The 14334-nt window shown below is 48.5% G+C and overlaps 2 protein-coding genes across 6 annotated transcripts; both read right to left on the reverse strand.

The window, feature by feature from the left end:
* Window positions 1-5: 5 nt before the first annotated feature.
* LOC108927106 (ras-related protein ORAB-1) lies at window positions 6-7849 on the reverse strand. Its single transcript, XM_018740167.2, has 6 exons — window positions 7584-7849; window positions 2697-2769; window positions 2129-2224; window positions 1655-1750; window positions 1427-1558; window positions 6-1171 (listed from the first exon to the last, which is right to left on the reverse strand). Exons 1-6 carry the CDS (start codon window positions 7604-7606, stop codon window positions 974-976), a joined length of 618 nt encoding a protein of 205 aa, XP_018595683.1. The 5' UTR covers window positions 7607-7849; the 3' UTR covers window positions 6-973.
* A 1367-nt stretch (window positions 7850-9216) lies between these two features.
* LOC108927096 (N(4)-(beta-N-acetylglucosaminyl)-L-asparaginase) lies at window positions 9217-14323 on the reverse strand. 5 transcript variants are annotated; one of them, XM_029251432.1, is made up of 11 exons: window positions 14003-14323; window positions 13515-13656; window positions 13270-13408; window positions 12804-12960; window positions 12419-12464; window positions 11918-11956; window positions 11749-11837; window positions 11245-11260; window positions 11022-11089; window positions 10640-10756; window positions 9217-9680 (listed from the first exon to the last, which is right to left on the reverse strand). In XM_029251432.1, the coding sequence occupies exons 2-11, from the start codon at window positions 13621-13623 to the stop codon at window positions 9567-9569; spliced, it is 894 nt and encodes a 297-aa protein (XP_029107265.1). In that variant the 5' UTR covers window positions 13624-13656; window positions 14003-14323; the 3' UTR covers window positions 9217-9566. The 5 variants fall into 5 exon arrangements, with proteins under 5 accessions (XP_029107265.1, XP_029107264.1, XP_029107263.1 ...); XM_029251431.1 differs by having other exon boundaries at window positions 13515-13691; XM_029251430.1 differs by having other exon boundaries at window positions 13515-13735.
* Window positions 14324-14334: the final 11 nt, after the last annotated feature.

Raw genomic sequence — 14334 nt, forward strand, 5'->3', positions numbered from 1 at the left:
GCTTATTTTAAAACTGAATCCAGTTGCCTTTATTATGAAAAAGAACATAGTGTTTCATATATGCAATTCTGACACTGCAACTCGCAATCAGGTATTCCACAGGTGATGGCCAAACTGTAGACAGAGTCTAAATTACTGATACAAGATATCTGCCATATAAATGTAGAATAAATAATTAAAACACGCAATGTATTCTACATATGCCACTAAGAATCGCAGACAATTTTTATATCATACAGTCTGGTGGTACAATATTTATTGAACAGTTCCTCCATTTGTTACATATTATGCAACAAAATTACAATGTCTTCAGCCACAAATTATATGCAGAGATGATCAAATAACTATTTTCAGGTAATGTATTATTTTTCCCAAGTAATGTTCTACAGAATTAGCAAATCAGATCCTGCATATATACATAATATATATATATATATGTTACATATATATTACATATATACTGTACTCCACTAAACATTAGATGGTGGACTATGAAACACTCGCGCTGCTGGCTGAAACACTTCGTCTGGAGAGGACAGAAAAAACTTCTACACATGCTGATATAAACAACAAAAACTGATTAAAGAAAGAGGAAAGAAACTGACCACAGAGCAGCCCTGTGTAGGAATGTGGCGAGGTTCATACAAAATATTCATAAACCTGCACACGCAGAGGGCTGCACACGGCTGTGGGAGGGCGGCAGCGTCGGCCTTTCTGAACACGAGGTGGATGTGGCGGGGAGAGGCTGTGAACTGACTTGTCAGACTGCTGACCTTGTTGATTTTGTATCTTTTTTCCCCCGAAGGTAAGAATTGAATTTTTTTTTTCCCCCTGAAGTGCGGCTATGTACAGTACAACTCAGGCAACTTTTAATATTTATCTCTCTGGCTCTCTGTCGGGCCTTCTGGGGCCCTTGGGCGTGTTAGGTTACAGACTCTGGGAGGAGGCTTGGGGGGTGGGGCCTCAGGAGGCCTCAACAGCAGCCTCCAGAGGAAGGCTTCACTGGGGTGCTCTGGATCTTGACGTTGGACTTCTCGGAGCCGCCGGCAGTGGCCCCGGGGCCCATGCGTTTCTTGATCTCTGCAGCCATGGTCATGAAGGCCTGCTCCACGTTGGTGGCGTTCTTGGCACTGGTCTCCAGGAAGGGGATGCCTAGGGAGTCCGCAAACTCCTGGAAATCAGACGAGAGGAAGCAGAGGGATGAGCGATGGCGTTACGGAAGAGGCGCGCACTCGAGATGAGCGGCTGCTTTGGAGGAGGCTCGTGTCGGCGCTGACAACCTGCTACCATCAGGCATGCCGCAAGGAGGCGCCCATTCACAGCCCAGCCAGGCCACGATCCTTACGTAGAAATGACGACTTCAAAGAGCCCAACAAATCATTCTTTACAGGACACACCATTTCTGTGTTACAAGAAAAGCCATTACCTTTGCCGTTGTATAATCCACGACTTTCTTCGTTGTCAGATCGCACTTGTTCCCTACCAACAACTTGTTGACATTTTCACTGGCGTAACGGTCGATCTCCTGTAGCCACTGTTTGACATTATTGAAGGACTCCTGTGGGAAAAGGCAGTTGAAAGCTTTAACACGCTTCAATATCAACAAGCAACCTGGAAATATGAGCGCTAACAAGTCTCCTGGCAAAGGACTCACCTGGTCTGTAACGTCGTAAACTACGATAATGCCATGGGCTCCCCTGTAGTAACTCGAGGTGATTGTTCGAAACCTCTCCTGGCCCGCCGTGTCCCACTGTAAAGAAACAGCATCTCCGTGAGACATGCAGAAGCTACTGGTCCAAAGCCAGGGATCATTTTCCGACAGCGATGTGACCTACTGACTGTTTCAAGCACTGAACGGCCAATCAGGTTACAGACAAAAGCCACGGTGATTAAAAACTCTGAATATGTAAAATACTTTAACTGGCTCACATTCACACATACAGGTACACTCCGACACAAAAGCTAATTTGAACTGTCTGAATTTACTTCTGCTCTTCATTTAACAATGCATTTTTGTTCCCCAAATGGCAAAAGTACCAAATCTATGAACTTTGCAAAATGTAAACCACATCTACTATGAAACCAAATGCAAAACATACAGCGAATGAAGAAGGAAAAGAGTACTCACAATCTGAAGTTTGATAGTCTTTCCATCTAATTCTATAGTTCTGATTTTGAAGTCCACCCCAATAGTGCTAATGTAGCTTTCTGTATACGTGTCGTCCTGGAGGGGGAGAGGAGTGTGAGCACGTTTGACAAGGACGCGGTGGCCCAACATCCTGCCCGATGTAGTTCTGCGTTACTCAGCATTCGGCCTTCCCTTGCGTTCTGCTGTTGCCCTTGCTCGCCTCAAGCCCGTGAGCTCAGTTCTATGGAGATATCGAAAGCTGCCCCCCCATCAAGGGCAAAGTGGGCTCAGGGTGGAGGGAGATGGCAATGCCTATCTGTACTACACATTGGCAAAGTAGAAGCCCTTTGCTGTGCTGCTCTACTCTGGGAACATTTCAACACATTCATTGAAAAGAAAGAAAGAAAGAAAAAAAAACACACACACAAACAGTACACAAACAGATGGAAGACAAACAGCCTTGGGATGACTACAAAGTGAGCTCCTTTCCATCACAGCATTGCAGTTAACATGGTTCAGGGAAAGCGCACCTGTGGGAGCCAAAAAGGGACAAAGCCAGGTGACTTACTGCAAATCGGAGGAGAAGGCAAGACTTTCCAACGCCGGAGTCGCCGATCAGGAGGAGCTTGAATAAATAATCACTGTGAGACAAAAGAACACAGGTTACCAAAGTTACCAAGCTACTTTTTCGCATTTCCTGCTTCACTGAGGCTTCAACCACGGGGTGTTTTGCCACATCAGAAATTGCAGCAGAGAGATTAAACCAAGATTGTATCACATTCCTATCGGGCATTTGTTCAGTTCAGGGGTGGGCAGGTGGTCGGCAGCCTACGCGAACACGCATGCACGCACGCACGCACGACTCCACCAGATGCTACTTTAACACCCGGACTGTTGGACTCCCTGCCGGGGGGGGGGGTTGGCACCGAAGGGCCGGGTTGGAGCACAACTCGAGGAGGAGCAGTAGACTGACAGCACAAGCCATCGGAATCACATTTGCAGCATCACCAGCCTCACATCCTGATGCTCAAGGTCCTGTGAGAGATGACCAGTCCCTCCCTGAAAAGTGCTGAGACAAGTCTTACACCAATGACTACAAACCCTGTCACCTGACACACACACTTTTGCTCGTAGATTTCATGTGCCATTTCCTGGAACCAGAGGATGCACCGTGTCAGTAAAGGAGCAGATGCATGTCCTCAGCCTCTCCTGTGCTGGTGCGCTTCCTGTGCTGGTGCAGACACTTACTGTCACAGTCTCAGTCTGCACTCAAAAGCAGTCAAGTTAATGCGAAAAAACTAAAACCATAATACTACAGTGATGTGGGTAAGTGATGCCCGAGTGCCAAACCATTTCTCTTTGACACTGAGCTGAAGGGGGGGGGGGCGCTGTATTCATCACAGCCAATAGCAGGATTCTGCACAGACTTCTCCAGAGCAGGACTCATGCCAGAGGAAGCCCAACTGCACTGGTAGTGGGTGCCCTGAGCCGCTTGCATCACAAGGCTCTTCCTCAGCAATGGTGAATCAGTAGCAACACCTCGATGAGTCAGTGCCCATGTCACTCCTGAATGTGATGCAGGGCTTCAGCAAATCCATGGAATTCACAGCTGCACATAATGGGCTGCAATTCATTGACGACCTTCTGTTGAGAGTTTCAGAAACATACCGTTGCCTCTAACAGGGACAACAGCTACTTTTGTCAAACTGGATTTTTAGGGAACCTCCTCAGGAAACGTTTGCTTGGTACATTTACAATCACAGCTATGGTCAGTTACCACAATAAATTTGTATGCTGAGCTACTACTATGATTTAGCCATTTATGAAGTAGTAAACAATTCAGGGCAAGTACCACAATCAAGGGTAATACAGCAGGAGGTGAGATTCCAACATAAGTCTTTTGTTTGGAAGATGTCTGGGCTAACCGCTACACCACCTGCTGCCCTGTTACCAGTTCCAATTGCTACAATTTTACATCGGCCAATTGTTAAATCACTACGTAGATTTGATTTTTAACCACACTGATTCATGATTTAAACGTGTTGGAGAACCAAACAAAAGCAAAAAGTGAGACAAATGAGAATTTCTGGTATTTTCATGCTGTACACTAATGAGTAAGCGGAAGAAACACAGAGGACTCAGTGTGCTCAAGTGAAACCCACTGAAGTCACCAGCAGTTAGAATCTGGTACAAACAGGAACAAACACGGTGAGACCAAGGTCACTCTGTCACACTTGCTTTTCCTTGTAATCTGAACACAATCGAGCCACCCAGCGAGTCCCGAAACACACACGCACCTCACCTGACAAGAGAGCAAAATGTAGATGTAGGTTTCCAGCAGCCCGTGCTTACAGGTGAGGTAAGGACTCACACTGGGAAGACTGATAACGAAAATTAAAAACCCACAGGTGAAAATGAGTACAATGAAATGCAGGAACGCGGGACAGAACAGCGTGTGTGTTTTTCACGATAGGTCTCACCCCACACACAGCGCTGCCACTGACCCATCTGGGCAGAGAATGTCGCCGAGAGGAATTCACACAACACGGCCATCACAAGAACGCCTGGCATACCAGCACCATGGTTCACTGCGGAGCCCTCCCAGAGGATTATGGGAGCTCTAGGATGAGCAATGGTATGTTGAAATCACACAACCTGCCTCACCGTATTACCAAAAAGGGGGTAAAAGTTGACATTTCTGTGAGCTGACATCCAGCAGGTGGCAAAGAGGGCCACAAGTGTTGCGCTTCAACACTGGAGACAGGTCTGTTGAACCCTGAACAGCAGGACACCAGTGAGCTGACAGGAAGAATGGCCACAAGCAGGATGACAGGAAGCGGAGGTGCAGCAGGAAGAACTGCAGTCAGGAGGAAACATGAGTAGCTCACATTCTTAGATGTGGCAAAACAAAGCAAGGAAACAACGTAAAACTGCAAGTCTTCTACCACAAAACAGGTCCTTTGCGGTGCCGCATCGTGACGAAAATCAGTCTAGGCAGCAGAAACAACAGCTCTCCACTTTATAATGGAAATATCTCATTTTTAATTGTCCAGTTTGATAGAAGATAAAGGTACTGTTGTCTTATGAAAACAGATAAAAAGGATTTTGGATATATTTCCGAGATGTTATGTTGTCCACAACGCAACCCAAACACGGTATCAAGTCAAAGCGTAGTTTCCTCAATAACAGCACGTTCAGACTCTACACCACAGCATGTACAGTAACGATGTCGTTAAGTCACTCTCAGTGACTGTGGGCTATGACAAGGGACCCCCACTCCCATTTTCCACAGTAGAAAAAAAAAAAAAAAAAAACAGCACTCATCCACTGCACCACACAGCCAACTGAGGGTGCAGATCACAAAACGCACATTTGTCGGCTGCTCCCTGATGGAAAAAGGAAAAGTTCGGCTAAGCTGACCGGCGAATTAGAACCCTAAACCCCTTCCCCCTTCCACAGGAAGGGAGAACAGTGGTTGAAGAACTCATCCATACCATGTCAACCTCTGCCTGTAATGGTACCTCCCCAAACCCTGGTGGTTGTCACCAGAGCACCTTGCCCACAAAGGTCTTGTCGCAAAACCGTGTAATGAATGAAAGACCTGTGGATGAGGCATTTTACACCCCAGCAGGAACAAAGATCAAACAGCACTCGATCCTCCCACTGCATTGCAACAAGTGAACAGAGAAGTGTGGCACCTGCAAAGGTTCAGCTCAGGTGAGAAGCCCTCAACGCTCACATGGCAGCAGCCGGAGAGAAGCCAGGCTGGATGTTTCCTGAACTGGCACAAAAAATGAACTTCCTAAACTGTCTTTAAGGGAAGAGGTGCTTTTCCTTTCTAAAAAGGAAGGAAGAGAATGAGACAACTGCCATCGAAAAAGTGTTACACACTCAGAAGCGATATAAATGGAAAAGTCGGTAACACAAAGAAGTCTCAGGGCCCAGATTACCGCGAATAATGGACCGGCAGGGGACGGGACTGAAGAAAACATCTCGCAGACGGGAGGGAAAAGGGCCACCGGTGCTGCTAAAGCACATAATCAGGATGGACTTGAAGGTTGTGGTGAAGTGCAGTGGCACCTTTCCCCCTAGTGCTGGTTAAAACCATGGGGGGTTGAGGGGGGGCAGTTCAGCATGCAACAGGAGAACGGAGGCAGGGTCTCGAAGACATTCAGAGGACACTTCAGCCCGTAGCACGGGCTGCCCGTCGAGTGTGACGGAAAACACTCGGTGTGCAACAGGAGGGTGGCACCTGCACACCGAACATTAATCCTGAAATTCCCCCAAACTGCAATGGTATGAGAGCCCCCCCCGACGGCCTCACCCTTCAAATTCGCTTTCCTGCTCTCGCTGCAGACAGGAAGTGCATGTGACCGCTTGGCACCCTGAGCACACATGCAAATCCGCGAGTCACTCAAACAGCAGCAGGCAGAAAGACTAGAGCAGCCGAGCAGGAGCCAGCAGGGGGCGCAGTGGTTAGAGCTGTTGCCTTGCAGTTGCACTCAAATCCCACCTGCTGCTGCGGTGCCCTTGGTCCCAGTACTTAGCCTGAATCGAGACAGTAAATATTACGATGCGGTATAATAAAGGGAGTAACCGATGTATCTTTAACACGGCAAGTCACTTTCGGGGAAGTGTCAGATCATGAATGAATCAATGAAATGATGGAACATGTAGAGGCACATGAGCAGCACGCTGAGCCATGTGAGCAGTAATCACGTGACCTGTGTCTCGGGTCCACTTGTTGAGCCACACAGACTGAGGGACAACGAGCGACGTGCCGTTCACTCAGTCACTCGCTGACTCTGCGCTTGAGTCAAGTCACGTGACCAAACGGTTTGGCAAACCAGTACAGAACCACGGAAAAAAACCACAAAATGCTGAACGTGTGTGTGTCCGGCACGAGCTCGGTCGGTCACGGTGTGTGTGTGTGAGAGGAGATGTCCCTGCTATCCATCCAGAGTTCTGTCCACCGACCACCCGTGTCCACCCTCCGCGGCTCCGGTAAACCAGGTAAACGTAAAGTGTCCAAGAAGAAGGCGGAGCTGTCAAACCGCACAACTCAGCTGCCCTGCTGCTTACTCAGCCACTGGCCCCCCCGACCACAGATCCCAGACCCCCCACACACACACACACACACACACAAAACTATACCGGGCGACCCCGTCACCGAGCGACCCGGCAGCCGGTGGCTCCAAAACTGACACAACTGGAACTGCCACCCGACAGACGGTTACTGCACCGACCGAAGCGAAGGCGACAGCAGCTCCCGGCCGTTTACCGGGGTTTTACCGCCTGTACCGGGCTCGCGGGCCGAGTTGACCCGCCGCTTCTCTGACAACCAACTTGCGAGCCGAGCCGACTAGCCGAGCGAGCCGCGCCGCCGCTACTATCCGCTAGCCGAGGCGAGCTCTCGCCATTTGTCACGGACGGAGATGCGGGGGTTCCCACTTACTACTCGGGATTCATTGTTGACATCTCACAGTAAACCCCTTCCTCGCGTGAAACCGGCTCCTTCTTCGCTGCGCACAACCGAAGGCGCTCACCGCTTTATTCAATAAAAAAAAAAAGTAACTAGCACTCTAGCTACTCCCCCACAAACCCAAAGCTACTCGTCTTGAACTCAAAATGGCTGCCCGTCAAACCAGGAAATAGCTGCTCCTCAAACAGAGGAGCGTTATAGCCGCGTCGCTAACACTGCTCCGCATGCTCCTCGGTAGTTGTAGTCCAACATTAAGAAACGCAGAGCCACTCAGCTCTCAGCGTTACCGCTATTAAAACTACTCTTCCCAGAAAGGCATGCGCGCCAGGGACATGCGCGTTGCGATACACCTGTCCCGACTATTTCGCAGTGTCTAGCGCAGCCCTACTGCTCCCTATGAAAAAAAGAGAAAAGATGACGTCACCAGTGAAACGTGGCAGAGTGTCCGGTACGAGCGGCGCGAGGGACAGTTTCAAAGTCTCTGCAATCAGTACCCAGGACAGAAAGGTTTAAATTTCTCTGAATCCAGCTTCTATATTTACGCAAGTCTTAGGGCAGATGTATCGAGGTCGTATTGAAAAAAGTCGTCATTACGTGCCAATCATGTAGTGTGAATATTTCTTGCACAGTAAGTTACTAACTGTTGCGTAAGACCTTTCTGACAGTTGCAATTCTTCTTCTAACAGATTCTGTCAGTGACACAGATGTTCAAAAGCGCTTGAACCAAAATTGCTGTTAAAGTACTGTAGCGGATGCTCCAGTGCATCGTTTCATCAGTTTTTGAGTTCCCAGCCCAAAATGAGCCACGTGACTTTGACAGGTGGCTCACCTTGCTGGTGCCGGGAGGCGCACTGCACTCAGACAACCGGCACGGTGACATCTTAAAAAAAGAAGCCCAGGCAGTGGTGTGTTTCTGTTTATCCCCTGACCCCATCAATGGTCTCAATGGTCCAACCTCCAGGTCTTCATATTTGAATATACTGGTCATAACTGTTCAGTCCCTCGGAACTGCTTGGAGGAATAAGAAGACGACAACCAACAAGCGGAGGGATGGACTTGTCGTCAGTACAATGGAAGCATGCCTTTCAACACTAAGGGCACAAGTGGGGGACAGAACCTCCTGGAGGGGTTCTGAATATGTGCCATTAAAAGCTTTGGGATGAAGGAAACGTACTTGTGACTTGATGTCGCATATCAACGCCCATTTGTGCTTGTGGAACTTGCATCAGTTGGTGCTACAGACTAGATCAGGTCCAGCCAACACCATGGAAATGAGTACTTTGTTCACACACCCAGGTGGCACGGGGCAGGTTGGTAAACCCCAGGCGATATTATACATGAATTGAAACACCACAAACGCAGCAGAAAACCGAACGTGAGATTTCTCCCTACAGCAAGTGACAAAAAAGATCTTGACATCACTCCTCTGTGGTAAAAATGAGTTAGGATGCAGGTTCACACCTGCACAGGCACTTCGTATCATGCACAAAGAAGGGTTGGTCTCACTGGGTGTACAAAGCACACGATTATGAAGATTAGTGCAACAACCCATGAAAAGTGCACATTTCTTTCCTTTCAACTGTTTTATTGCATAACGCTTACGGGTTCAAGCATCTCATTCACATGCTAATCCAAGCCATTTTATTTTGCAACATATGATTAACAGAAATATCTTTTCAAATATGGAGACAACATAAAAAAATGTCATTAATCCAACAATCTTTGATCGTTCTGGTGTTCGTCTCTCAGGCTTCCTGTCACAGCTGTGAGTCGCACCATTTCAGTGAAAACAAAAGTGAAAGAAAAAGTGGGAGGACAAAGCTGTGAGCAGCGTTCAGTTCCGCCAACACTAGGCCCATATGTTTACCCTGGTAAATGTAGTAATGTTGGCCTGAGATCAGGGTCAAACCCTTTGGCCGCCACCAAACCGGCGAAGACGTCGTTCGGTGGGTCCGATCACAGGATGTTGAGCCCAGCGACTGGTTCCTGGACGCATTTCTGCACAGAGTCCTTGCCGGAATTCCAGAAGGTGTAGGGGAACTCCATGGTGGCAGCTGCACCCGCTTCCCCCTGCGGCAGGGAGACGGACAGAGACACGGCCCCTCTGGTAGCCCATCAACCACACCGCCTGGACGAACCGTTACGAGTTCACCTAACAAGACTTCTGGTCACCTCAATTAATTTTGAATACTGAAAATAATATTGAAATATTATTATTATTAATTTCTGTGACACTTTTCTCCAAGGTAACTTGCACTGTGACGTTTGTATGTTAAGCTGCTTACACTGACTTACCCGTTTATACAGCAGGACCGTTTTTACTCCATAAATCAGGTTAAGTACCTAGACCAAGGGTACTACAGTGGGAGATGGGATTCAAACCCAGGACCTTCAAACACAAGGCAGCTACTACACCACCTGTTGCACCCAATTCCTTTACTGTAGAATTACTGTTATCTACTCAGGCAGGAAATGTATTTTACTGTTTTGGTTGATATCTGAAGTTCTTCCAGTAAATAAGCGGACGATCAAAGTGTTCAGTTCTCTTCTGCTTGAAAAATCAACATTTCTGGGGAATTCTGGAATGTTGGGAAACACTTCTGGAAATTACTACAAAATGCTCTGTGATCGCACTTGTGAAAGTGTGAAAGTGTGTCAAAGAGTGTACCCTTCTTGCCTTCTGCCCTTGCTCTGAGTCTGAGGGTGTGTTTGACTTTCTCTTTCTAAATCTCCAAGCCGCTGTGACCCTGCACTCCTCACACAGCTAAAGATGAAGAACCTGCTGCTCTACAAGGACGTGTCCCCGCACAGTAAAGAGTGGCTCCGATCCGATAGCTCCTGGCGCCATGGGAACGAGGCTCTCAGCAGCTCCTCCAGGGTCACACCAGACCCCCCAGGTGGCTGCCAGGCCTCGAGGAACACTCCTCAAAGGCCTGCTGCCTCCCCACCATCTGCTCTTGCCCAGAGCGCCATCCGCTCAACTCGGTCACGTGGAGGAAACGGGTTTAGATCTCAGAGGACTACAGTACCATGGTATGTACCTTCATGTTCATGGCCACCAGTCCGAGTTCGAAGACCTCGTCGGGGGCTGTTCTCCGGGCAACGTCCCTGAGGACAGCCTCGCACGCCTCGGTAGGCGGTAAACCCTGGAATGGGGCAGCATGTTAATGGGTTTAGGCTGGATAAGAGCTCACTGTGTTAAAGCTGCCCTGCTCTTTAATACGATTTACCTGCATCCTTTCCCCTGCTGGACATCAAACCTACACCATGAAACTGGCACAGAATGACTGAGAAGCCCCTCCCCGTTTTCACACCTCACTGTGAGAAAAGTCAACGGGTTTGCGTGTGTTGAAGGGCAGCCTGAGGAGGCAATCTCAGCTCAGTGAAATGTGACCCCCCCCCAGGTGTTACCTGCTTCATGAGCTGCACGGTGTGGAAACTTGGGCAGAAGCACATGATCTTATCGCCATCCCCCGTCGCTGGCAGGAAACAGTGGCGTCAGAGCAAGCAAACAGTGTGAGTTCACACACGGTGCAGTACTCCCATGAGCCGGTCAGTGGGAGACAGGAACTTATAGTAGGACAGAAGGGTGTGTGTTCACCCCCCGCAGCCGCTATCGAACTGATGCACTAACCTGCTGCAGCCCCCGCCTGAAACACAGAGCGAGGACGCATTTAGAGCAGGGCAGACAGCAGGGGGCGCAGTGACTGAGGGCCTGGAGGATGGGGGAGCCTTGGGAGATACTATACCGCAACAACTCCACTGAAAACATCCTCTTTCACCGAGAGGTAAACTATCATGGATTTAAATATTTCCAAATTCAGGAAAATTATTATCATTCAGCTGATGCTTCTTTCCAAGTTAACTTACGGTGTGAGGTTTGTACACTGAGCTACTTACACAGATTTACCACTTATAGAACAGGGTAATTTTTTTACTGCATCAGTTCAAGGCACTACTGCCAGAGGTGGGATTGGCACCCAGGGCTTTTGACCCAGATCTGCACCTCTAATAACTTTCAAATAACGGCATAACTAAATAATAAAGTCAAAAGAAATAATACTGTAAGAATTAGATTAAAAACAAACACCCCACACTCCATCTATTTTCCACAGAGAAGGGGGAGGAGCGAACTTGCCGTGTCATCGGCATACAGCCCACAGCCTGGCAGCGGCGAGTCTCCCACCCTCCCAGGAGACTTGAAGGGGACCCCCGAGCTGGACACGCCTATGGAACAGGAACGTAAGGGTCGTTGCTGGGTTTCATGCGTCTCCTCCGCAGTCTCAGCAGCTGCAGTGTAAACTCACCGACGGCGATGCCCCCCTGCAGATCCAGAGCAATGAGCCCTTTTCATTTGAGAGGGAAACCGAAAATGGTTGTTATACACTGTAATATCAAATATCAAGTATCCAGAGCTGTGGTGCTGCAAGGCCTCTGAACAGAGTGTGTTACAGTGGAACTACAATCGTTGTCACACCTGTCGTCTACTTTCCTCAGCTGGGTACGAAACCCAGTTTTACCGCCCTGACCACGAGCAGGCTACACTACCAGCCAGTGTTAGACAATCAAATCGCATTGATGTGCGTGCCATGAGACCGGCAAGGTTACAGTCTGGTCATGTATAGAATGGTGGTGAGGAAATGAGTGAATTGCTTTGTCGACCTTCTCCAGTGTGACATGTTTGCGGCGCCTCCATGTGGACGAGACGCCGCACTGCGTCTTGACAATAAAGCCCAAAAGGATGAGCTTCCAAGCAGGAAGGAACAAACAATAATCTGTACAAACACTTACAAACATTTTATTCTTACCCAGTGTATCGTGTCCAGGGACTCTTCTCTGCTTCTCCAGAAATTCCTAGGAAAAAGCAAAGAATCATGCATTTGAACACAGAGACTTTACAGATGAAAAATAAGTTTCCCCAAAACTGTTTTTCCACATGTCTGAGAAATATACAAGACAAATGTGAACTAACTGTAATCATTTTAAGAACATGCACTATATCCATAGTGACTGAATGTGTGTGTAACTGACATACTAAAAATATGAGACTGCAATTCTCTTATAAAACTGCAAATATCTTTCTGCATGTAACTAATATATAGAGAACGTGTCATTATCCCCTCAAGTTTAAAGACTACGTTTAAAACAGTAAGAATGTCAGTAATGTTCGCTCCATTCACTTCCCCTGTACACCTGGTAAGCAGCAACTGCACTGGGGGTCAGCAGGCTCTCATTGGGCTCCAGGGGAAAGCCCTGATCCTGGGCAAAAGCCGCAGCCCCCTCCCCAACCAGCAGGCTGTGGGGGCTCCTGTCCATCACCCTACGAGCCACGCGGATGGGCGTCCCCACTCTGGAAAGACAGGAGACACTTCCTCACACACACACATTGGCCATGTTCTCTGTCCATGAGAAGTTCCAATGTCATATGAATATTTCTACTGTTTACGATACGCATTATTCCAATACACAGAGAAAGAGAGAAGGTGGAAACGCTGGGGACTCACTGCAGAGCTGTGGGGAGTGTGCGTGAATGCTGTCGATTCAGAGTAACAGGTTAATGTCAGCGGTGTCAACAAGCCATTTATAACACAGTTGACAGGCGAAAATGTCGGATGCAACAATGCGAGGGGACGCCGAGCGCAACTTGTTCTCTTCGTACCCTCTCAGGGAGGCCACGCCCCCAAAGCGCCCCGCCACGCCCTCCATGATGGCCGCATCACACTCCAGGACCCCCGCGCTAGTCGGGAAGCCGCCTCTGCCCACGACGAAGCGCCCCGTCTCCCCGTCGTCTTCCACCTCTGGGGAGTGTGGGGAAAGAGGCACGCCGTGGCAGTTCGAAGGCCGTCAGCACGGAAACTCCGTGGGCCTCGCGGCCTAGGGGCTGCCCTTTTGACCTGCGCTCACCTGCCACAGCTCTCTCCACCACGTCAGTGGCGTGCAGCCCGGCCGATACGAGGGACCTGATCCTCTCCACCGCGGGCTCCGAGAAGGCCCACGTGCCAATGGCGGCCATTCGCTCCCGTGGGCCGGTGAGACTCGATTTCTCCTGAAGTCAAGAGGAGAAACGCAGCACGGGTCTCTCTGCTCCAGGAGGCCCAGGAAGTTCAAAGGAAACGAGCAGGACACTGGTTCACAAAAGTGGCTGTTAGTTGTGTGTTCTCAAAGGAATAGCTGTTTTAGAGCAAAAAATGAATGAGCCAGACCTGTAACTATGACACTCTGACTCTGACTCTTCGGTAGAGTCACACTGACTGAATCACGGTAATAATTGTTTAACTTAAAGGTAATCATTCACGAATCGTTACTCCCTATATAGTTTTATATAATACACAACATTTAAGACACCTGCGTCATTCAAACAAATATCCAAACATCCAAAAAGAATGTCAAACCTGACATGATATACTGTATTCACACTGTCATTCGTCTAGTCAGGTATTGGCGCCTCATTGGTTGTAGTTTTTTCTGTGTCCGGTTGGTGGGTGGGAATAACTCAGATATTTCCTAACATGATTCGTCAAAATTTCTGTCTGTCATCAGTGAGTGGGTGGAAACAGCCGGGACAGTTCAGGATGTGATTGGATGTAACTTATGTCTGTTTTCTGATGTGTTGGGCGCGCCAGCTTAGACCATTCTTAGATTTAACTGGTTGTAGTTTCTGTCTGTCATTGATTGGTGGGCGGGAACAGTAGAGAAATATTTACATGTGATTGGTTATGATTTC

This window comes from Scleropages formosus, chromosome 4 (assembly GCF_900964775.1).
Source record: "Scleropages formosus chromosome 4, fSclFor1.1, whole genome shotgun sequence".
NCBI classification, from domain to species: Eukaryota; Metazoa; Chordata; class Actinopteri; order Osteoglossiformes; family Osteoglossidae; genus Scleropages; species Scleropages formosus.